General features: G+C 32.6%; 1 protein-coding gene across 2 annotated transcripts in view; it reads left to right on the top strand.

Annotated features, from left to right (window-relative positions):
* LOC118195283 (phenazine biosynthesis-like domain-containing protein) overlaps positions 1 to 25,005 on the top strand; it is a 69,160-nt gene that overhangs the window by 37,445 nt on the left and 6,710 nt on the right. For both annotated transcript variants that reach the window (XM_085813037.1, XM_085813036.1), the window contains exons 5-7: positions 2,732 to 2,761; positions 16,193 to 16,278; positions 24,140 to 24,327. In XM_085813037.1, coding sequence (XP_085669163.1) covers positions 2,732 to 2,761; positions 16,193 to 16,278; positions 24,140 to 24,327 — 304 coding nt within the window. The remainder of the gene's footprint in view (positions 1 to 2,731; positions 2,762 to 16,192; positions 16,279 to 24,139; positions 24,328 to 25,005) is intronic.

Raw genomic sequence — 25,005 nt, 5'->3', positions numbered from 1 at the left:
TAAACGTGATGATTTATTTTGTTGGAGATAGCTTAATATTAGATGAGAGTTTAATTAGAGAATGCACCAATTTGTAGTCATGGCTGAGAAAAACTGCTACATACATGACTGGAAATTGCTATGTAGTGGATGACCATATGGAATTTTGGAAGAAGCATGGCTAGCTTGGTAGTTAATCATTTATTTCTGAATGATGAATTTCTTAGCACGTTATCTTTTTAATTTGTGGAACACTAAGGGTGCTAAATGTACCCACACAGTTTTAGACACGTAATTACATCTAAAAAAGTGGAGAATAGCTAGCAGAAGCGAAGTGACACGTTGTCAGGAAGAGGGCAAAGTGAGAGATCTGGTTTACTCAAGCAGCAGCAGGCAAGAAAAAGTGATGCATACTAACAGTGGTCATATTTTTAAGCTCAAAATTTTTTTTCGAATCCTGAGTAGTGATTAGGCAAAAATTTACAGCAATGCAGTACTGCAGAGAAAATGCAGATGCCTTGAAAGAATTGCACTTTAATTAAAAATTAAAAATTGGTAATTTTAAAGTCTATTATCAATCTGTTCCAATTAAGTTTAATAATATTGTTTCATATTTTATAACAAATTGACAGTTTAAATTTAAATTACTAATTTTTAATCAAAGCACAACCCTTCAAGACATCTGCATTTTCTTTGCGGTATCCACATTGCTATAAACTTTTACCTATAAAAGAGATGACAATGCAAAAATTGTATTATATATTTATTAAAGGAAAATTAACCAAATTACTAAAACAGATTCTGAGCTCATACCTGGAACAGATGCACTAATCCTGGAAAGACTGTTATCCTTGAGAGAAATCAACAACACATTTCGCTGACGTCAATTTTTCTTTTTTCGATTTTACAGGTACTTTATCCACTGAAATTAGCGGCGGAGCTTCATATCTGTTGAGTTCAAAAATGTGATGAATCATTTCATTTTAGATAACTTGATATTAAATGGCAGCTTGGTTAGAGAATGCACCAATTCATTTTGTAGTCATGGTGAGGAAACTGCCTCGTAGGTGAATGGAAATTGCGATGTGGTGGATGATGGGAATTGAAATTTGAAAGAAGCATGACCAGCTTGGTGGTTAATAATTTTTCTAGATGACGAATTTTTTAGCACAGTATCTTTTTAACTGGTGAAACACTAGGGGTGTTAAATGCACCCCCACAATTTTATATATGTAATAACATTTCAAATAGTGGAGAATAGCTAGCAGAGGCTAGCTAGTAGTGACAAGTTGCCAGGCATAGTGAGAGATGCGGTTTACTCAAGCAGCAGCAGACAAGAAAAAGTTGTGCTTACTAACAATGGCCATATTTATAAAGTGGAAAATCTTTTTTTTCAATCTTGAGCAGTGATTGGGCAAAAGTTGACAGCAATGCATGTACTGCAGGGAAATCACAGATGCCTTGAAAGTGTTTTTCTTTAATTAAAAATTAGTAATTTTAAGACGTCTTGTCGATATGTTCCAATTATGTTTAATAATTTTGTTTCATATTTTGTATTTTACAACAAATTGGCAATACACCTTTAAATTACTAATTTTTAATTCAAGGACAACCCCTTTAAGGACTTCTGTGCTTTCTTTGAAGTATTCACATTGCTGTAAAGTTTTGTCTATAAAAGAAATGAAAATGCAAAAACTAGATTATGTATTGAATATAAGAAACTTAACCAAATTATTGAAACTTTCTAAACTCATACCTAGAACATATGCACTATTAGATCAAAAGTGTTTTCTACATTAGACCTAGCATCTGTTTATCAGTATATTAAGTTAAATGAGAAAGATATTGAGAAATTAGCATTTGCAGCCAATTTTGGTCTTTATGAATTTAATAGATTACCTTCGGGTTGGAAAAATTCGCCAGCTTTCATAGAGCCTGTAAATATATTTTAAATAAATAAATTCTGTCTGCTTAACTTATTTTGATTTCATAACAGTATTTTACCAGAATTTATAAGAACATTTAGAGCATCTTAATATAATGTTTGACATGTGAAAAAGGAAATATAGATTAAAACAGTCAAAGTGCCATTTTGCTAAAGAAAAATAAATTTTATAAGCTATGAAGATGAAGCAGGAAAATACCAACCCACTAATGTAAATGTTGAAGTTATTAAAAAATTACAACCTCCTAAATACGTTAAAGAATTACAAAAATTTCTTGGAAGTATTAACATATTTCATAAATTTATCCTGAATTATACAAGGAAGCTTCTTTAACAAATTTACACACACACACACACACACACAAAAAAAAAAAAAAAAAAAAAAAAAAAGATATTCCATATAAATAGATGCCAAACAACCTATCAAAATTTAAAAGCTGCTTTGATTTTCAGACCTATTTTAACTTTATTTAATCCAAACTATCCCTGTCATGTATTTGGTGATGCATTTAAAGAAGCTGTTCGTGCAATTTTAAAATAAAGGCATCCCAATGGTGATTTACATCCCATAGGTTACCATTCTCGAAAATAAGACCATATCAAAGAAATTATGCAATTTCAGAATTAGAATGTTTAGCAAGTATTTTGGAATCATTCTATATATATCTGTGTACATGAATGTAAATGTATAATTAATAATAATTAATGTTGGGAGTTAAATAAAATTTTTAATTGATATTTGTATTATGGATTTATATGGGGATATATGTAATTAAAAATTGTAATAATTTGTTTTAAAACTGGTAGGTAATGGAGGAATATGAAGACATAATCAAGGTAAGGTTAAATGCACTATTTAATACTTCTAAATGTTTTCTTTTTACTTTTCTTTCTATCCTGCCCCCATTTTTTTACATCTGCAGCATATCTCTTATTTACTTTGTAATGACCATATTTTTGCTTATTTAAACATAATGTGCACTACATGGATGTAATGTATTTGTTAGGCTGTATTCTTTTCTAAAATATCAGTTATTTTAATTATTTTTTAGTTTTCTTTAGCATCAAACAGAAACATTTTTTAAAAAAATAATTGAATTATGCTAAATTTATTATTATGCTAAATTTATTAGTACAGTACAAAATCCGAAATCCGGACTCGTCGAGGTTTCGACGATTCCAGATTTGGGATTTTTCCGGATAATAGATCATCAGTTTAACTCTAGTAAGATGGCATGTAGAAATTATAAAATTAAAAATATGAAATCATGATTTATGAAATAATGAAGTATTTATGATCTAAATGTAATCTTAAGGGCCCTTCCCACTGGGGTTTATCTGAGCTAACGAACACAACTAACGTAGTCGACCCATCTTCAAAACCAGTTTTTTCCCATAGGGCAGCAAGTTGAAAAATCTGAATTGCAGACACAGTGGAGCTAGTCGACACATGGAACCAACTACATTAGCTCAGATAAACCCCAGTGGGAATGGTGCTTTAGGGTGTATGAGTATCATCAACAAAATCTATTTTTAGCATATGGAAAGAAAGTTTTGGTAAATTTTTCCTGGTCAACATTTTTAGCGCAACTGAAATTTGTAATCATCACCAAGCGTAATGTCAACATAAAAGGTTACCACACTCCTTTATTATTCAAATACTAATATAAAAAAATTGTTTAGGTATCACTACATGAGTCATTACTCAAGTTGTCATGTTTTGATAAACATGCGGTAATGAAATTAAAGTATAATAAATAATGATTCGCCATATTGGCATCTGATCAACAATGTATCTATAAAGTGACCACAAGTCCCAATTTTGGCTGGACAGTCCCACTCCACTAATTTTTAAAAATGTCCCGCTTTCTAGAAAACACCTGCATTTCTTACATTAAATGTACTGTAAAAATATATTACCTATAATTTATTAATTATTATAGTGAATATAAAGAAATAAAAAACACATAAAATGCATGCAGAGTAAACTAAATTATGTGATGTAATGAGTTAGATTTACTCGGTGGTGTTTGATCATTGTCGTTACGTCTCATCAAGGAATATGTATTGTCAACGGAGAAACAGCTAGCATTAGCTGAATGGCTATTTGCTTTCCACGCCATAGTTTCAGATCAATTGATTGTACGTCGCAAATGATCAAAACATTGTACGACAAAAAATTTGCATGTGCAAGGACGAAAAGCGAAGCAATTATTTATAATGTTTTTCACCATATTTGTTTTCACAATTGCAAAAAAGAATTAGATAAATACAAATTTATATCCATATACTATTATGATGCTTCCAACCACAAATATTTAAAATTATTTCCCAGAATTATTAGACTTTTGATCCAAAAACAGGAATTAAAATTAAAATATTAGATTTTGTTTCATTGCCGGGTGAAACTTCATAAATAATTTTTAATTCAATAAGTACTATTTTAAAAAAGAATAATTTGAAAAATAAAATTATTGCCTATTGTGAGGATAAAACTAAGGCAAATTTTGTTGGAAAAGCTAGAAGAGACATCAAAAACGTTTTTATGAAACAACCTACGTTTGAACCAAAAAATTATTCGAGTAGGTTGTGCAGAGCACATTCTATGTAATACTATTCAAACAGCATCTGACTTACTTCCAGTGGATGTTGAAAATATTATTGCAAAAATTTATTTGTATTTTTATATATTTACTGTACGTGTTGAAAGTTTGAAGGATTTTTGTGAAAGCACAGAAATCGAATATAAAAGAATTATTGGTTACAGCAAAACACAATGATTAGCTCTTTTACCAGCTGTAGAAAATATTTTCAAAATATACGATTTATTAAAATCATTCTTTTTATTACAAGATAAATGTCCAAGAATATTGCAGCTCTTTTTTGAAAATGACATCACAAATTTGGCTTCAGTTCATCCACTACCAAGCTACATTATTTCACAATGCGGTGAAAATTATTGAAGGGGACCAAATTTCGGTTACTCAGAAGTGTCAAATAAAATCAATAATTTAAAAACAAAATTGCGATAAAGGAATGATAATGATTACTTTCCTTTAGTTATTCAAAAGGACATCACTAGGTTAGAAGAACAAGGTGCCATTAAACAACCTGATTTTCTGAAAGAAGTCAGAAATTTTTATAATAACAGCTTGGAATATCTTGAAAAATGGACAGTTCAATTCGAGGATATTAAAAACTTTTATTGGGTGACATTAAAAAAGGAGATTTTATGGGAATATGTGGCGAAATCTTTTTAATATATTAGTAACCATTTTCTGAAAAATAATATTTGCGAAAATGGTATTGTTGTGTTTTTCTTTTCTGACACCAGTTGTTATGTTATTTTCTTTCTTCATGTTCATACGGGATTCGTAGATTTGGAGTGAATAACGACGACACTTGATGAAGTATCGAAACACACTTTGTTGGCCAGTATTGTCAGAACAGCTCCAAAACACGTTTTTACAGTCGTCAATGGACTACTGTAAACATGCTGACACGATCAGCGACACAGCCTCCAGGTTATCAGGCTATCGTGATGGAGACAGCTTCATGGCAAAGCACTAGAGTACAGCCCCCGACTCTGCTTGGTCATTCTGGGAACTCCACGTACTCTCGAGACTCTCCACGCTAAAACTCGCAATGCACTCGACAAAACACAGAGCACAGCTCTCGACTCTTCAGTTCAGCCGTTCACAGAGCTCAACACGCTCTCTCAAAAATGCACTAACCACAATACACTATGAGACTCTTTCGGTGCACTCGACGACCCACTCGGCACTCGCTGCCTAGCTGTGAACTTGATCGACTCCGCAGGGATTGACTCGCTAGACGAGACACCAACTTAATCGTGTATCAACAGGGTTTATATTATATTATCAACAGGCTTTTGGCTGGTGTTCGAGAACATTCTCGGCTAAACCAGCGAGAATTCGTTCCAGAAGGATCTCCATCCGTCCATGTCATATCGCCAGTTTTGTCGCCAAATGGGCGATTTCTCGCCAAATGTGGCAATTCTGTCGCCCCTTGCCATTTTATGGCAACCCTAAAACTGCTTTGCAGGGAAGCTATCTTACTGCACCTGTACATTTCGTAACAATATTTTTGATGAGGTGTCATTGGTAAAAAGATACGTTATTACTGATGAAAAAATTAAATGTTAGTTGTTTGCAAGCAGACAAATAATGGACGGAGTTATTCTTTCATTTTAAACAAAATAATATTACTTATCAAAATATTTGGAAAATTGTGGAACACACGCTTTCCCTTCCAGGAACAAATGCAGTAACAGAACGTGTTTTTTCTAGTATCAATAAAATATGGACAGTTGAAAACACACAGTTGAACATTAAAACTTTAAAATCTGTATTAAGCCTAAAATATAATTTGACTAATTCATGCAAGAAATTTCACGGCAGTTTACTAAGTGATTCGAATCTATTGCAAAGTATTTACTCGGATAAAAAATATGACCATGAAAAATTATAATTTTTTAAAATAAAGTATTAAATTAATTTTAAAAAATGCTATTCAAATTATTGCTTTTTACAAATATTTTTATAGTTACCAATAGTTAATAATAAATATATTTTTTTATATTTATAGACAAGTATATGAATGTATATAATAAAATATATTTTTTTTGAATTATTTGTCTGCTTTCATAACTAAATTATAATTCTAATTTCATTCCATTTGTCCCGCTTTGACTCAATGAAAATGTGGTCACTTTATCAGGTTCAATGTTTCTTCTTACCTTCTTCGGAAACATACAATGACCTGACTAGAACAGAGAGCTTACTAAAGCTATGTTCACTAATTGTAGTAAGTAGACAGGATACAGACGAAGGGTATACAAAACCCTTTATTTTTCTTTATATACAATGACTTCCGTACTTCGGAATACAATGACCCTCCACTCGGGGTCTAACGTAAAAGATATCAAAATAAAACTAAACTCTAATTTAACTTTAGAATAAGATTGGCCTTATAATAACAGGAAGCGTATGTAGCACAGAGACTGTGAACACTACAATACGTTTAATTTATCAAGAGGATTAAAACCTCTGGCCTGGAAGGCAAATAGCAACTGCGTAACTTCTAAGGTAAGCGGCCTGCTTCGAACTCACTGCTTCCTCTCTTCTGCTTGGCAAAAAGGCCACACTTAAATACTTGGCGTTCGCCAGACAACTTTGCATAAACTCCTTCACGCTTATAATTCTGGCCGGAAGTAGAAAATAAGAAGTGATAGTAAAGATTTAAAATAAAATAAACGTTAGTAAAACTTAAGATCCTTACATACTTCCCGCCAGAGTTAATTTGTTTGAAACTGAGGTCTAAAACGACCTTGTTGAAAACTTTTAACTCTAAAAACTAAAACGAGGCCAACCTTTTACAATCATAACTTAGCTACAAACTAGAAAATTTAAAAGAAAGAAATTTGTTACAATAGCAGCTCCCGGGATATACAACAATCTTTTTTTTCTTTTTCATCTGTACTGCATCTAAACAGGAGCTTTATTCAATTCTGGTTCCTTCCAGAGATCTGGAAGGAAAACTAGTTTAATGAAATGTTACAGAATGACATTGCAAATAACATATAGAATATACTTTTCTTAACATTCTTATTTCATTCATGACTATTTTAATTATCTCTCCCCGTGCTCTCTGACATGTGTTGTAAAAGAACACCAACCACGAATGTGTTTCTGTCTACGTGTGCCACACTTCCTCCTACAATCAAAACACTAACGTGTTAAAATTCAACATACGAGACCTCTTAACACACCCTAATTTCAACTCTAGACCCTGAGGTACTATTCTGAAAGTGGCTAACTCTAAAGTGTAGCGTCAGAGAGCCTAACTACATCATTCAACCTTTAACATATATTCGTCATGATTTAATCTTTACAGTCACACGAATAACAAATTTTTAACATTACTTTCACTTTTACCATATCACGGTATTTCTTAACATTCAAAATAACAGTTCACATGTATACAAGAACATATCAACATGCCGTTAATTTTACACATTTGAAAACATACATTAGTAGTACATTGTTAACTTCTATTCTTTTCAAAGCAAGTGCCAATTCTTTCTACATTGAAATAATACTACATTTCAAAAAGTCTTTCAGACTAAAACTTCTTTCTTGCTAGAATGTTTTAAATAAAATTTATACAATAACTTTTTACAATATTTAAGTCTTTACACAACGCTATTATACATCAACTTTAGTTTTACGCGCGAGTAATTGGAAAACATAATAAGAAAATCGGTCACAACTCATTTCTCGCCCTTTTGGCGATAAAGGTAGACCTCGCATGAGGTAAAACTTCTTGAAATCTGCCACTTGCAGTAAGAATGAAAGATTAACTTAAGTTTGTAAAGTAACATAAAATTTTACTTATCTTTGTAATATTCAGACATCCTTTTCTGGGCCCAGTCTTTAAAGGTATAGCTGATAGTAGCTTGGTTGATCCTCCTTCTTGTACGGGCTCGCCCTTCAGTGCTTTCCTCTGGAAGCTTCCGTTTTTCACCACTACGGCCACCCTTGAACATCTTCCTTCTGTCCTCTGCTTGTGGTCTTGGCCGTTTGAAGGCAGCTGGTCTTGGTGGAACCGGGAAACTTCTGTCGTGATCCTGCTTGGACCTCGTTGTTGGCCGTTCAAATTTTTCTTGTACTTTTTCCTCCGCCGCTGATGGCCCTTCCGCAGTTCGGCGACTTTTGCTGCGGAGAGTTCTGTCGGATGAGTCAATCTTCCGTTTCACAGCCGGGTTATAGTTGCCGTCCTTTCTCCCGGTCCTTTCCACATACGTCGTCCTTCTCCCTTCTTCATTCTGGGGATGTTCGTGAACTCTGTTTTCTGGACGGTGGAACGGCTTCTTTTTCTTTTTACCTTCAGTTTTTCCGCGGGGCAATTTTCTTTTCACTTGCTTCTGTCTCTCATTGGCTTGCCCTTGTACTTGTCGTTTTCCCACCTCTGGAACTTGTACCTGCGGTGTCTGCCGTACCGGATCCTGCAAAAGATCTGAAAAGATATTCATTTTATTACGATCGAAGTAGGGTTTAATTTGATCCATATTTGCGGAACAGGTTTCACCATTTCTTGCCTTTAACACTACAACAGCGTGAGTTATTTTTTCTATAACATATGGTCCTTCAAAGCGTGGAAAAAATTTGGCAGTTTTATTTTCTGGTGCTGAAGAAAGTGAATGCTTAATTTTTAAAACTTCATCCCCTACTTTATAAGTTACTCCCCGTCGTTTCAGATCATAGTATAACTTCTGTTTTCTTTGTGCTACTTCCGTATTCTTTTTTGCTTCTTTTATTAGTTTTTCTATATCACCCATTTTAAATTCTGGGGCTCTTTGTTGCACATAAAATAGTTTATCTAACGGTGTTATAACCTTTCTGCCTAGAAATAACTCAGCAGGAGTTTTGCCCGTTGTATCATGTTTTGCGGTCCTAAGGGCGAAAGCAAATTCATTGACATAGTTATCCCAGCTTTTATGAAAATTTTTAACATAACTACGGATAATTTTCACTATATTTCTGTTGACCCGTTCCGCTATATTTGATTGCGGCCGATACGGGACCATTTTTAAATGACGTATGCCCAGTTTTTGACACATGTCTTCAAATATATTACTTACAAATTGAGGACCATTATCCGAAAAAAATTTTAGGGGCGACCCGTATTTTAAAATATATTTGTTTAAAATAGAATCAGTAACTAATTTCGCGGAGGCTCGTTTTAAGGGAACAATTTCGGTCCATTTACTAAAATGATCAACCATAACAAGGAGATAGCGATTTTTATTTAACTGACTTTTTGGGAAAGGGCCCGATAAATCGATGCCGATTATTTCATTTGGAAATTCGGATTTAATACTATTTAGAAACCCGGCCGGGCGGAAATTAATATAATTAACGGCTTGACATGTTGGGCAGGACTGGACATACGCCCTTGTTAACTTTTGCAGTTCAGGAAAGTAGACTGCCTCGCGTACGCGTTGGATAGTTTTTCGAATACCAGCATGAGAAGCTAAAGGGCTGTCATGGAGCTCTTGCAGGATATTTAATCTAAGACTAGCTGGGATAACAGGTCGAAATTCGTTGTTGGAATTCGTAGTTTTTGTGTAGAATAATAGACCATCTATTAGTTCGTAATGAGCCGCCCTATTTCTTATCGCCACAATATCTTGGTGGCTAAAATTTTCAGGATCCTTCAAATACTCATAAATACTTCCAAACTCAGGATCCTTACCCAGTTCGGTTATTACAGTTTCTCGGGAATTTATTGTACACGCTGTCAGCATTGCAACTTTTACGGTATTACCCTGTTCGTCTAATTTAATTCGTGATAGGGCATCTGCTACGATATTTTCCTTTCCGGGGGTATGCTTGATTACCAGATTATATTCTTGCAGCTTGAGTGCCCATCTTATTAACCTTGGGGATAAATTTTTCCCTGAGTACAATCTAGTTACCGCCGCATGATCAGAATATACTGTTATCGGCGCCTTTCCAAAATAGACTCGGAACTTTTGCACTGCTAACAGAACTGCAAGTGCCTCTCTCTCGGTCGCGGAATAGTTTCTTTGTGTTTGATTTAAAGTTCGGCTAAAAAATGCCACGGGCTGCTGATTTTGCGAAAGTACCGCTCCTACCGCATAATCCGAAGCATCCGCTGAAATTTCTAAATTTTCATCCTTTTCAGGAAATTTCAACACAGGGGCTTGCGTTAATGCTTGTTTTAATTTTTCGAAAGCACTATTGGCTTCGGCAGTCCACGAGAATCTTGCCTTTTTCCTTTTTAATTTTAACAATGGCTCAGCGATAGCCGCAAAATCTTTTATAAAGGACCTATAATATGAACAAAGTCCTAGAAAAGAAGAGAGCTTCTTTGCCGTGTTTGGAGTCGGATACTTTTGTACAGCGATTATTTTTGATTCATCTGTCTCGATCCCTTTTTGCGATATTTTGTAACCTAAATATTTTAATTCAGGGGCTGCAAATTTGCACTTTTCGACATTAACTTTTAGACCGGCCTCATTTAATAAAGAAAACACCTGTCTTAAATCCTGTATATGTTGGTCGAGATTACCACTAGTAATAATGATATCATCTAAATAGATAAATGTGGACTTTCCAAGAACAGGTCTTAACACAATGTCCATGCATCGCTGAAATGTTGCTGGGGCGCCTGAAAGGCCAAACGGCATTCGCAAAAATGCATAAGTGCCAGACTTGGTTATAAAAGCAGTCTTAGGCACGTCCTCAGGCCTGACCCCTATTTGAAAATAACCATTCGTTAAGTCTAAAGTCGTCATAAATTTGGTTGATTTTATGTTCCTTAAAATTTCTTCTATGATCGGTAACGGATATACCGGATGTTTCGTTATGGAATTTAATTTACGGTAATCAATAGCGAATCTCCACCTTTTTGGATGCTCCAAAGGATAATCATTATTTTTCTTACATAAAACCACCGGACTAGCATAACTACTTGAGATAGGCGTTATGATCTTTTTACGTAGCATATCGGTAATATGCCATTCTATAATTTTTTCCTTATTCTTATCATACCGGTATGGTTTTTGACGAACCGGCAATGCATCTCCGGTGTCAATACTATGGTTAGTAACCTGAGTAAATCCTGGAATATCACTAAATAAGGAAGCAAATTCTCTTACCACTTGTCGGATTCTATCTTGCTCGTCATTAGGCAGGTGGTCAAGATTTAACCTTGGCGGTTCAACCTTTTCTACACGCACTGGTTTCATCGTCAGCTTAAGGGACGCTGCATTAAAATCCAGTGTAGCTTGTGCGTCTGAAAGAAAGTCTATTCCTAGGATTAAATTTGCTTGCAAATTCTTTACTATAAAAAACATCACCTTTACTTGTTCGTCCTTGATACGGATGTACAAAGGTACTTTACCTACGCACTTACATTGTTCTCCTTGCGCCGCTAATACTGTTGTATTATCCGCATTATATATGCGGTATTTGCGAAAATACTTTCTAAAAAAGACTTCTGCCACACAGGAACACTGCGCGCCGGTATCCAGGAGTGCGGTGGCCGGGATATTATTTACCAAGACTTCAATCTTCGGAAGAGTTAAATTTTTCACCATTACTGTATTTAACTTGTAGGAAGAGGGGTTTTCGTGGCCTTCGGATTTCCGCACCCTCTCGTCAGCAGAAATCCGTTTTAGTTTAAATTATTTTTCCTTTCGGTGCTATCCTTCTTTCTCCACTGGCCTTGAAACTTTTTTCCTGGGTTGCTATTGAACTGTCGACGTTCGCCGGCTGTTTTTGAATGCTCGCGTTTCCTTGCCCACTGATTCGCTTTTTCTCCGTAGCCATGTGCTTGAGTTTGCTGTAGTCTTGGCGTACCAAATTGGTTTCGCTGTTGATATTGGCGTCTTCTTTCGACGTCCGCCGTTCTTCTACTTTCAAACTGCATTGCTAGCTCAAATAACTTTTCCAGTGTAGTCGGATTTCGTAATTCAATAAAGTCTTGCACTTGGGGTAGTAACCTCGGCAAAATCACTTGAATTATTTCAGGATCCGGACGGTTTCCATACAAGAGCTTGAAAACGTGAATTTTTCTTAAAATAAAGCTCGAGAGGTTTTCCATTCTTTGTTGATATATACTGAAAAGTTCTGTTTCTAATTTCGCACGATCCCTTACAACAGGGAAGGCTTTTAGTAGGGCAGTCTTGAAATTTTCGTAAGTATAGGTGGGACTTCCTGCTTGACCCAAGAGACTTCTGCCGATACATTTGAACCAGTTAAGCGCTTGGCCCCTCAAAGCGCTGGTAGCTAAGGTAACTTTTTGAAACTCGTGCACGGGGTAGAGCATGAAGTGGTCATCCAATTTTTCCAAAAAACTGGTTACCTGTGAGTTTCCATTAAACGTTGCTTCTGGTTTCATCGAAGCGCGCATGGTCTGGACGATGTACCCAAATCCTTCCAGGGCGGCAGCTGGCATTTCTGGATTCTGAGCCGTTTCTGCAGGCAGCACAGGTTCTTCCTGAAACTCGGCCATGGTTATTCTTCGTCGGGCGCCACTATCAGGTTCAATGTTTCTTCTTACCTTCTTCGGAAACATACAATGACCTGACTAGAACAGAGAGCTTACTAAAGCTATGTTCACTAATTGTAGTAAGTAGACAGGATACAGACGAAGGGTATACAAAACCCTTTATTTTTCTTTATATACAATGACTTCCGTACTTCGGAATACAATGACCCTCCACTCGGGGTCTAACGTAAAAGATATCAAAATAAAACTAAACTCTAATTTAACTTTAGAATAAGATTGGCCTTATAATAACAGGAAGCGTATGTAGCACAGAGACTGTGAACACTACAATACGTTTAATTTATCAAGAGGATTAAAACCTCTGGCCTGGAAGGCAAATAGCAACTGCGTAACTTCTAAGGTAAGCGGCCTGCTTCGAACTCACTGCTTCCTCTCTTCTGCTTGGCAAAAAGGCCACACTTAAATACTTGGCGTTCGCCAGACAACTTTGCATAAACTCCTTCACGCTTATAATTCTGGCCGGAAGTAGAAAATAAGAAGTGATAGTAAAGATTTAAAATAAAATAAACGTTAGTAAAACTTAAGATCCTTACAACTTTAATCTGTGGAATGTTTCAGTTTGAGATGCGTGCCAAGCATATACGCAGCAACAGAGCCAAATTACTGATCGTACAAATTTATGCTAAAATGATTGTTTCTTCAATAACAAGGTATTTTATTGAGTGTCAAAGTGATATTAAGAATCAGGACTCTCCAGATGTTTTATTATGCACAGAGAGTTAAATCAAATGCGCATGCATAAAGCCTACGAGAAAAATTTTGTTGGTGGTTTCGAGGTCCGGATTTTAAATCATTCTGGATAAAGGACGTCCGGATTTTAGACTTTGTACTGTATTATTGTGGCTTTGTAATTCCTGGAACCATTTGATTTTAAAACTTCAAAATAATTATCAATGTCTCATTTTACAACTTTAGCTTAATTTTTTTAACAGCTACTAACGAGCACTTGAAAGTAATTTTTAAATTAAAGATATTTATTTCTTGTAAAATCAAAAATATATCAGGCAATTATTTTTAAATTCATTTTATTAATACGTAACTTTTTGCAGTTTCGTTTTGCAGTTTTTGAGGACTTTGTAAATGTTCAACAAACTATCTTGTTGTCTCAAAAAACATTTTTAAGACACATAACTGCATTTGTTTTTTGAACTCCATATTAATGCTATGGCATCTTTATAAAATAAAAAATTGGCACTTTCATGGTGTAAGAAAGTGAAAAGATAATTATTTTTTAATTTATTTCTGTGAGCAGTTTGTTTAGAACAGGATTTCTCAACATTTTTCTTGCATCAATCCTTTTTAAAAGAATGAATTTTTTATCAACCTCTTTTTATTTCTCTCTATAGTATGCAGTATACAACATAATCATAATGCAAATAACTGCACATGAATTAGATTAAGAATATGAACAAAAGTTTCAGAAAAAAAAATGGCTTATTAGATTTGTTTTATTATTTTTAATTTTACAAATATATACAAGTTTTCAGAAACAAAATCACATATTCTAATTGCACAAAATTTTGATTTTAATTAATGTGAGGCTGTGCTTAATGCATAAATGCAATATTTTAAAGGTTAGCATAAAATTATGTAACTTAACTCTTACACCTTATTCAGCAATATTCAACTCATTCTTGTGTTCCGCAGTTAATTATTGACTTGACTAAAGCTTGCTTAAGAAGGCAGAAAAGTCATGTTGTTTCGATAGCAGTTTTTATGCACTTATTGTATAAAAAATTCAAATATTAAAAAAAATTATTGATTTAAAAAATATGTTAAATAATTTTTGTGTATTTTTTCCATTATATTGATTTTATATAATTTCCGACTTTGTATTGTTTTGCCTTTATCTGAGAAAAAGAATTTTCTTTCCATATGATAAACTAACCACTTACATAGCAATGTATCTGATTGTATTGTCCATTAGAAAATCCTCCAAGAAGGTATTCTTATTCTTATGCAGATAGCCCTCAAAAGTTTTGTTATAATTTAATAAATTCCTAAAATCCAAAATTTAATATACAGTCAAAAGTCTTTAATCCGGACTTGTCGGGACTTCGACGATTCTGGATTATCGGTTTTTCCGGATTATGGATCATCAATTTAAATCTAGTAAGATGGCATGCAGAAATTATAAAATTAAAAATATGAAACTGTAATTTATGAAATAAAGAGCAATTATGATCTAAAGGGTATCAAAATTTACCAAAAAAAAGCTTAATATTTATTTGTTTACTTTATTAAATATTTCTTTCAACGCGCGCATGCGTAAAGCATACATTACGCATAGTCAAAATTAGAAAATTGCAACCAGAAAACTATTTGATGTGTATTCGTGATATTTATAATGAATTTGATTTAAATCATATAAAAGACAGAGTACATCGAGATGAAATACTACATTTAGTAATGAACTATAAGCCCAATAAAATAAAATCATCTGTCCTGAAGATAAGGATAGTGCTGACAGATCAACTGCCAGTTCATTGTGTGCCGTGACTTCCCCCTCCCTCCCCGCAGAGCAGCGTAAAATTGATAAACAGATTTCGGAATGGTTAGAGAAACAAAGGATATGCCTTTATCCATTTTTTGCAGCAATTCCACTTTTTGTTTAATAGACATCGAAACATACTTTCGCTTTGTAGATCCTTTGGCAGCTTCAGAATCAGAAATTCTTTTTGACTTAATCGAAAGTTCAAGCTTACTTTTATAAAATTGCTCTAACAGTTCTTCAAAAAATAATAAGCCAAATCCAATTAGAAGATTAAAGAACAACGCAATCTGCAACATTAACTGAGATAATTTTAGCTTAGCTTATACTGTCCGTTATACATTAAATGCGCATGCGTAAACGCATTATGCGTTTATGCATGCGCAAAAAATTTTTGTAGCTTTGAGGTCTGGATTATAGATCATTCCGGATTAAGGACATCCGGATTAAAGACTTTTGACTGTATATTAATACAGAGGAAGAAGGATTTTCCCATGAAAAACAGCTTTTGCCTGTATAAACTGTATGATGTTTATAAGATACATTTCACTACATATTATACAAGAACTATTCTTGACATTATCATTTAACATATGTTTGTAACATATGTTTTGTTTCTATTTACATATTAACTTAATATATAAATTATATTTTAGGCAGTTGTTGGATCATTACCTGTTCAAGAAGTATTGCTGCCAGATTCAAAGAACTTGACAATTCGCCTATGTGATGATGTTACAAGGTACTAGGTATAGCTAGTCAAGCTCTGTCTTAAGAGCATTTATAGATATGGAGGTCTAATCCTCCAGATTGGGGGATGAAGTTAGGGTTGATAATTTTATCCTGTAAAAACTTTCTTGGTTTCAAATTGCAAGGAACCAGAAATCAGGCTGTTGTTGTCTTGCAAATTATTTGGAAAATGAATCAAAGTTATGAAATTTGGAGGTGGAAATTTTGTCTTTGCCGAAATAAGGCTCTTTAATCTCAGAACAGGCTCGTCAACTCAAAGAAGAGTTTAATATTAAAAATTATAAAAATAAATAAATAAAAATTTGGAAGTATGAAATGTTCTAAAAATTAAGAAAACTGTAATCTTTAATTTTTCATTTAGATTTCATTTCAACATGCAATTACAATTGCTAAATTTTCATGATATGCTACTAGTTTTAAGAATAAATGCTCAAAATTTCAAGTTATTGTTCATAAAATCACATTTTAAAAGTTGCTCAAAATAGCAGTGGTTAATTATTGAAAAAAATTACTCTATATTATTTGATTCTGAACTAATATGGAGATTTTTACCATTGTTTAATTTTTTAAAAATAATAATTAATCAAGATATAGCTGTACATTTTTTCTATCACTAGACTGCTTACGTATGAATGAGATTTTCATCAAATCAATCATTATTTTTATCAAAATCAAATTCATTATTTTTTAATAAGAGAAGTCTTTGCCAGGACATAGTAAAAAAAAATAACATCTTCAGTATTTTCCCTTGACCTAATTCAGAAGAAAGAACAAAATATTTATAACATTTTAATTGTACTTGAATTGATAGGTAAACTGATATTCATTAATTCTTGTAATATTTATTGTGCAAAAGTTATTTTTATATCATTTATATAAGATGTAATTTACTAATTTGTAAAACATCAAATAACACATCAAATAATCTTGATGGTTTGGTTGTTAAATCAGTTTATCTAATGACTAGATGTGAATCATTTATTATATTGCATGTCTGCATGTCATTTTACTATACTAAAACTGATAATTTAAAATACAAAAAATTCTGAAATCCAAAATTGTTGAAGTCCTAATGAGTCCAGATAATTGTACTTGAATTGATAGGTAAACTGATATTCATTAATTCTTGTAATATTTATTGTGCAAAAGTTATTTTTATATCATTTATATAAGATGTAATTTACTAATTTGTAAAACATCAAATAACACATCAAATAATCTTGATGGTTTGGTTGTTAAATCAGTTTATCTAATGACTAGATGTGAATCATTTATTATATTCTTACTAAGATGTTAAACAGAGTATATAAATTATGCAAGACAGCTGGGAAACTTTTAGTACAGTGTACAAAGTCTTGAGATCTGGACTCATTAGGACTTCAACAATTTTGGATTTCAGAATTTTTTGTATTTTAAATTATCAGTTTTAGTATAGTAAAATGACATGCAGAAATTACAACATTAAAAATATGAAATAGTTGTTTATGAAATAATGAAGCATTTATGATTTAAAAGGAATCAAAATAAAAAAAAAAAAAAAGTCTCAATACTTATTTGTATCCTTTATTTCTTACAACATAAGTTATTTCAATTGTTTAATTTTTTAAACTAACAATTTCGCTTTAATTTTATAGATATACATAATTTCTTGTTCAGTCATAAAGTTCCATTATTCAAGTCCTGTAATTCCTATGTCGAGAATTTCCATTAAGTTGTCAATTGAAATTTAATTTTTGACAACCTTTCTTCACTATGAGTAGGGGTATTTTCTGGGTTTAGAACTACTCTACAGATTTCATCATCCATTTGTTGATTATTGGGGCATTTTCATCACAATGAAAATCATCTATGTATATATATATATTTCCAATGGCGAGCACTTGGATATAACAGCATTGGCTACTCCTAAGGCCAGAAGTGGTGGCCATTCTATTGTGGAGGCTCCTAATAGGTGGCCACCGTTACCTCCTATGAAGGAACAGACAATTTTACATCCATGCCTTCTCCAGGATTCGAACCCAGGCCCTTCGGTATTGAAGTTAGTTTCCCCTAACCACTTTACTGCCTGGCTGCAAAATCTGCTATATCATCTTCATTTATTCCCACTTTTCTACATTTTTCAGAAATTTCATTAATTAGTAAATTTTTTGTTTGTGATATTTGAAAACCATCAAATTTATGACTCTTATAGAACTTGACTAGCATCCGCTATACACTTTTGTAGATGTATCATAAAACTGGTGACTAAAAACATGTTGTGCAGTAAATTTTGTCTTGCTTCTATCATGTGCTGAGGAAGTAAATTAAAATTATGTTAATTGAGTTATTTATTATACTTATGTCTATTTCCCTTACATGCCTCCTTATCTGAGTCCTGAATAAATGTATTCCCACATATAATTTAAGTCTTATGAGAACAATAGTTCAATTATTCATGATTCAAACAGCTCTAAATGTAATATTTTGGCCTATGAATATCATTTACAAAATCTTTTTCATACTGAAAGAAGTTTCTGTTAAATATTTTTTCATCAATACAAACACTTCGTAACACAATTGGCTGAAGTCTGTAATCCTTGGAAAGCTAAATGATTCACCAGATTGGGTTATAAGTTATTCAGTAGGTGTAAAATTAGCTATGGATTTTTTTAGATTGTTTCAGTTCAAGATATATGCCAAGCAAAAAGGCAGCTATAAAAGCAAATTAATTATAGAGATTTATGTTAATAAATATTTATGTCTTCAATATGGAAGTATTTTATAGAGTTCTGAAGTAAAATTAAGAATCAGGACTCTCTAATATTAATTGTTCAAAGCATAAATAATTTCTTTAAAAAAAAGTTGCTGTTGGTTCTGAAGATCTAAATTTTATGTCATTCCGAATGTTGGAGGCCCCTGTTTAAGGAAATTACTATATTATTATGTTTTGAGAAGACTGACAATCAAGAAAAACTTAATATATCATATGTTTGCATTTGATTTATAGTTTTGATTTTCTGCTGTTAATTATTTTTCAACTTTTGGATTCCATCTAATTAGCTTGAACACATGGCCCCTTTGTTGAAGCATTTAAATTTTCTGTGAATCAGCAGAATGTGACTTTGAATCCATCTGTGCTATTTTCTGTTTTTTTGCCACTGAAAATATTTTTTTGTTGTTTCTGTAATTAACTGAGTTCTGTTAAGTTAACAATTACTAAAATTTTTTATGTGACTTATATGACTTTTATAACAATTTTATGTCATACTGTTATTGTATATACAATGTCATTCTTTATGTTATTATTGTACATGAAATTTTATATAATTTAATTATTTACATAAAAATTTTATATTAATTGTTTAAGTATAATTATTAGATTTTTAAAATTATTTATAAATTGACAAAATTTGTTTTTCCTCTTGCATGTACCTAAAATGATGCTTTTTTATGCATCTAATTATAACAATGTATGTTATGTTTTATGCTATGTATGAGTAATCAGTTTGTTTTCTTCTTTTATGTAAATGAATGATAATACGTATATATGTGTATATACGCACACACATTACATTTTACAATTAATTGCTTTTCTGCTTCATTAATTTTATTTAAGTTTACAGTTGTTATTTATTTTTTGTATTTTGCATATTTTACATTTTTAATCAGTGTTATTTTCTATATGTTATTAAGCCTTCTATTAATTATTACTAATATTATTGTTTTTATCATTCTTACAACTTATTGAAAAAATTAACACCACTATCACATCTGCTTATCACATCTATCATTCGTACCTGGGACAGTGCATCGAAAGAAAAGTATCTCAGAACCCCCATTTTCCATGAAACTTATGTAGCTGGGTTACCATCTTCACTTAGTAAACAGACTTGAAAGCCAAACAAGAATCAATTATCCCTCAGATTGGTGAAAAAGATGTTTGTTTTCAAAATGCGTGTTGTATTGTTCACATTCGTTTCATTTTAAACTTGTTTTGTTATTTATGGAAGATAATAGAAAGGTGGTAGAAAGCATAAAAAAACAAGAACTTTCATGACAAAAATCCATATGGCTGATACTTACATTCTTACAGCCAGCAGATACTTTTCAACAGAAGTAAGATTAAATAAAGCATATAAATACATCAACACTATGTGAGTTAGTTACTATCCCATATAGCACTTGATAGTATACCCAGAACACGTTAGTTTTACTGACTCTTGAAATTAGGAGGTCCATATAAGGAAAAAGTACCATATATTCCCTTAAGTAAACACACATCAAAGGGATAATCTATTGTGACTGTATGTTTTAAGTGATCAAATGTGTTATAAATGCATAGCTGTTAAATTTACTTTTACTCAAAATTCATGCTTATACTGTACAAAGTCCGAGATCTGGACATCCAGATCCGGAATGATCTAAAATCCGGACCTTACAGCCACCAACAAAAAAAATTCTTTTGTGTTTTTTTTTTTTTTTTTTTTTTTTTTTTTTTTTTTTTTTTTGGCTTTATGCATGCACACTTGATTTTTTTTTCCCATAAGAAAACATGCGAAGAATGTCGGTTCTTAATTTCACTTCGACACTAAATAATATAAATACTCTTTGTTGAAGAAACAGCTATTTTAGCATTAATTTGTGTGATCAATACTTTGGCTCCGTAGCTGCGTATCTGCTTGGCATACATCTCAAACCGAAACATTCTACTTAGAAGCATCGTTGATTTTACAACTACTAATATTGTATATTCCTGATGCCAACCTGGCAAATCATTATTTATTATGTTTTGCTTTCATCACAATGTGTTTATCAACACATGACAACTTGAGTAATGACTCATGCAGTGATGCCTAAACAATTCTTTTATTAGTAATTGAATAACAAAGAGTATGGAAACCTTTTATGCTGACATTATGCTTGGCAACGATTAGGGGTTTAATTTAAATGCACTGAATGTTCACAAGGAAAAATGTAACAAAAATTTCTTTCCATATGCTAAAAATATATTTTGCTATTGATACTCATTGGCCAAAAGATTACATTTAGAGCTATTTGAATTAAGAATAACTGATTTTTTTATTCACATAAACCTAGAACTAGCGCCAGAGCTGGTATGACTGTACCGGGCGGCAGAATTTAGGGAAGACAACATTTTTGGAATTTAGCACCATGTAACAAAATTAAGGGATGATAAATTTTTTAGAATTTAGGGAAAGCACTGGGACCCAAAATTAAGGGGTGGCAAAAATTTAGAACTTAGGGAGGTGCTTGGTAGCAGAATTCAGGACCCGTAGAAACTACCCGGATCCGGGCATCAGGCAGCAAAATATGTAGCACCGGCCCTCAGTAAGCTTAAGTATATGTGGGAATTTATTTATTCAGGACTCATTTTTTTGCAAGAATTAGATGCAATAATAATAATTAACTAAATTAATACAGTTCAGGCTTAATTGTCTCAGTGTGCAATAGAAGCAAAACAAAATTTAACGAAACATTTTGTCTTTCGTTGCCAATCTCATGCTAAATAGCCAATAATGTATGACGGATGCTGTCAAGTTAGGCTAAAATTATACTTTACTGATTGGCATGATTTATGGCCAGCTTCCTTATTTCTGTCTGACGAGTCTGAACCTCGAATTTCAGACTTGGTGCATGAAGGTGCAGTTGCCCCTCACTCCCTATATTTTGATTTCGCTGATTTTTTTGTGTTTTAGTCTATATGTTATATGCTTGATCAGATACCCTGGCTCAGTAAAAGTAGGCGGCCAGTGTAACTCTGATTCAAAATCTGGTTAGGACCACGTGCAGTGCTGATAACGACCACGTGTTTCTGAGACTCCTTTGCGGATGCTTTATTTTTCTTCTTTTTTCCCCTTTCTAGTAATTTCGTTCTCTTAATGAGGAGGGACCTTTAGCTGCCCTCAAAATCAATTGAGTGTTTTAATATATGTACGCTAAATACAAGGTTGTTATTGCGATTTTGATTGTTACATTGGCGCATTTCTCTTCTATTCTAGTTTGTGTTATCAAACACTAATCAGAACAAGCATTAACAAGAAAAATGACTGCTGAATTTGAAAATCCCACATCTGCACTCATATCGCTGCATAAATATAGGGTATCCCATAAATCTGTAAACATTTTAAAAATTGAAATTATTGGTAGAATTGAACATGGTTTGTGAAAAATTTATTCTCATAAAGGGGGGATTATTTTTGGTAAAGGAAAAAAAGTTCGAAATTTTTGTCAATAAAAGTCACAAAGCAAATTGCACATTTTAAGGAAAACTACACGTATTTGCATGCAGGTAAATGTTTACAAGCATTTATTTCCCTCTTATTTTATGTGTCCATCGTCACCACAAATTACAGTTTGCAAGCAAGTTACAACATCGTTAACTGCAGCATGTAGCATATTTGAAAGGATGCAAAAGATTCATGACAAATGGCATCTTTTAACTGCACCGAAGAAGATGGGCTATCATAGTACACTCTGGACTTTAAATAACCTCAAAAGCCAAAAATCAATTGGTGTTAAGTCCAGGGAGGGAGGGAGCCACTCATTTCTACAGTGATGTCTAATTAATTGTTCTTCGATGAGAGTTCTTAAGAATGTCTTCACTTCAGTTGTGATATGAGGAGGTGACCTGTCTTGCTGAACCCCCTGTGTCAAGGGCATTATGTTCCAGAAAGTGCGGTATCACTTTCTCGTGCAACATTTGCAATTAGCACTTTGCAGTAATTAAGCAGGTCTTCCAGCCAGCTTTTGCATAATGCTCTTCAAAGAAAAAAGGGAAAACAATAAATGCACCCAGTGAAACCACACCAAACAGTTAAATGTGGTGAAGTTGGTTCTCCTTTGCCTGGATTCTACAGTTATGGGTGTTGACTGTTCCATGCAATGAAAAATGAGCCTCATTTGTCCAGAACATATCTACTAATGTCAGCATCGCAATTAAAATTTTATGTGTGTGCAAGTAGGAGAAAAAATCAGAAATGTGCTGTTAATTGTAAAACTTGGAATTTATAGGACTCTGACTTACTTATTTCTTGTTACTGTGTCTATGTGGTGCCCTTTGTTAATGAAAATTTGAACTCCCCCCTCCCTGAAAAAATTCCACTTTCACAAGAATAACTTTTTTTGCAAACTGCATTCAATTCTACCAATTCTTTAAATTTTTATGAATTTTTAAATATTTACGAACGTATGGGATACCTTGTACTTTTTTTGCTATGTTATGGGTTATCTATCTTGGTGATGTAGTGCATTCATTGTCTGGTGAATTCTTTTCAGGGTTGGACAAATGATCAGAGAGTAATTTTTTTTTTTTTTTTTTTTTTTTTTTTTTTTTAAACAACTTCAATCTAATTCACAAGTCAAATAACAAGTTGTCTCTTGTCAAGTTGTCAGTTGTTGAAGTTGTGTCTTAACTTCAACCTCTTGATTTTGATGTCATTTGTATTGCAACAAAATTTTTGTATATATTTATGTTGAATAAATATCATTCAGTAAGTATTTAATTTTATTTGTGTTCTCTGCTAGAGGCATGTAAATGTGGCTTAAGTTCATAAAGGTTGGTTTCTTATACTATTTTTCATCTGAGTCTGAAGAAGTCAATAATTTAATGAATTAGAATAATTTTAATAAAAGAATACTGGTTTGGGAATTGTGTTATTAAATAAATCATTTCATTATCTACTTTATGTGATGTATATTTCATTTGTTATTAGTTATTCAAATAATTCTGAAGTGAATCGGTTAATGTGCTTTTATTTATTTGCACATTGTTATAGTAAAATTTTATCATTAGAACATAAATTTCTACAGTTGCTTTATAGCAACTTTTCTCTAAAATTATTTAAAATTTTTAGGGTACAGCTGGAGCAATTCAAGCCAGAAGATTCTGAACTTTTGGCTGCTACTTCTGATATAATAGGTGTTATTGTGACTCTTAAAGGATTGGGCAAAGATGATTGTTTGGACGCTAATGGGAAAAGTTATGACTTTATGTGTCGTTATTTTGCACCATGGCTCGGTGTATCAGAAGATCCAGTTACTGGTATATTTTCATTTCTTAATCATATTTTTGTGAGCACTGTTATAAATTTCATGTAAATAATTAATATGGGCTTAAAACTGTTTCGAATTACGTGTACGAATCATGCTGGGAAGTGATAGATAGAACATAATTTTTTCTTTTGAGCATCAGCAAAATTTTATTCTTGACAAAATAAAGTAAAATAAGCTTCAATTTCAAATTTAATATTTAATTCCTATACTTTAATTATGTAATTCAGTAGAGTAATTTGGGTTTTCAATCAGTGAGAAATTCTGATGGAGGGAATTTCATAGTCTCTGGGGAAGGGGCATCATTTGACCTCTGAGACCTTAGAGAAATCGAACTTTAAAAAAATACAGAAATGAATAACTAAGACATGCTTAATTTCACATGATCAAAACAGAATGAAAATTGTAAATTTGTTATCATGTTAATTGAAGCAGGATAAATAAAAGTGTTATTTTATTTATTAAATATATTAAATTTTTAATTTATGTGTACCTTTTATAGCACACTAAAATAAAAAATTTCATTTTTATCTAAAATAAAAAAAATTAATCTTTATCTGATATAAAAATTGAAAATTATTACTTGAAATAAGAGAACTTTTTGATAGAAAGTGAACATTCTGATGTTCCAGTGAGAAGAGGAAATAGAGCACTAAATTATGTATATATT

Source organism: Stegodyphus dumicola, chromosome 3 (assembly GCF_044657685.1).
Source record: "Stegodyphus dumicola isolate Sdum_Otavi_A_Nest chromosome 3, ASM4465768v1".
NCBI lineage: Eukaryota > Metazoa > Arthropoda > Arachnida > Araneae > Eresidae > Stegodyphus > Stegodyphus dumicola.
This window is presented reverse-complemented; position numbering and strand designations above follow the sequence as displayed.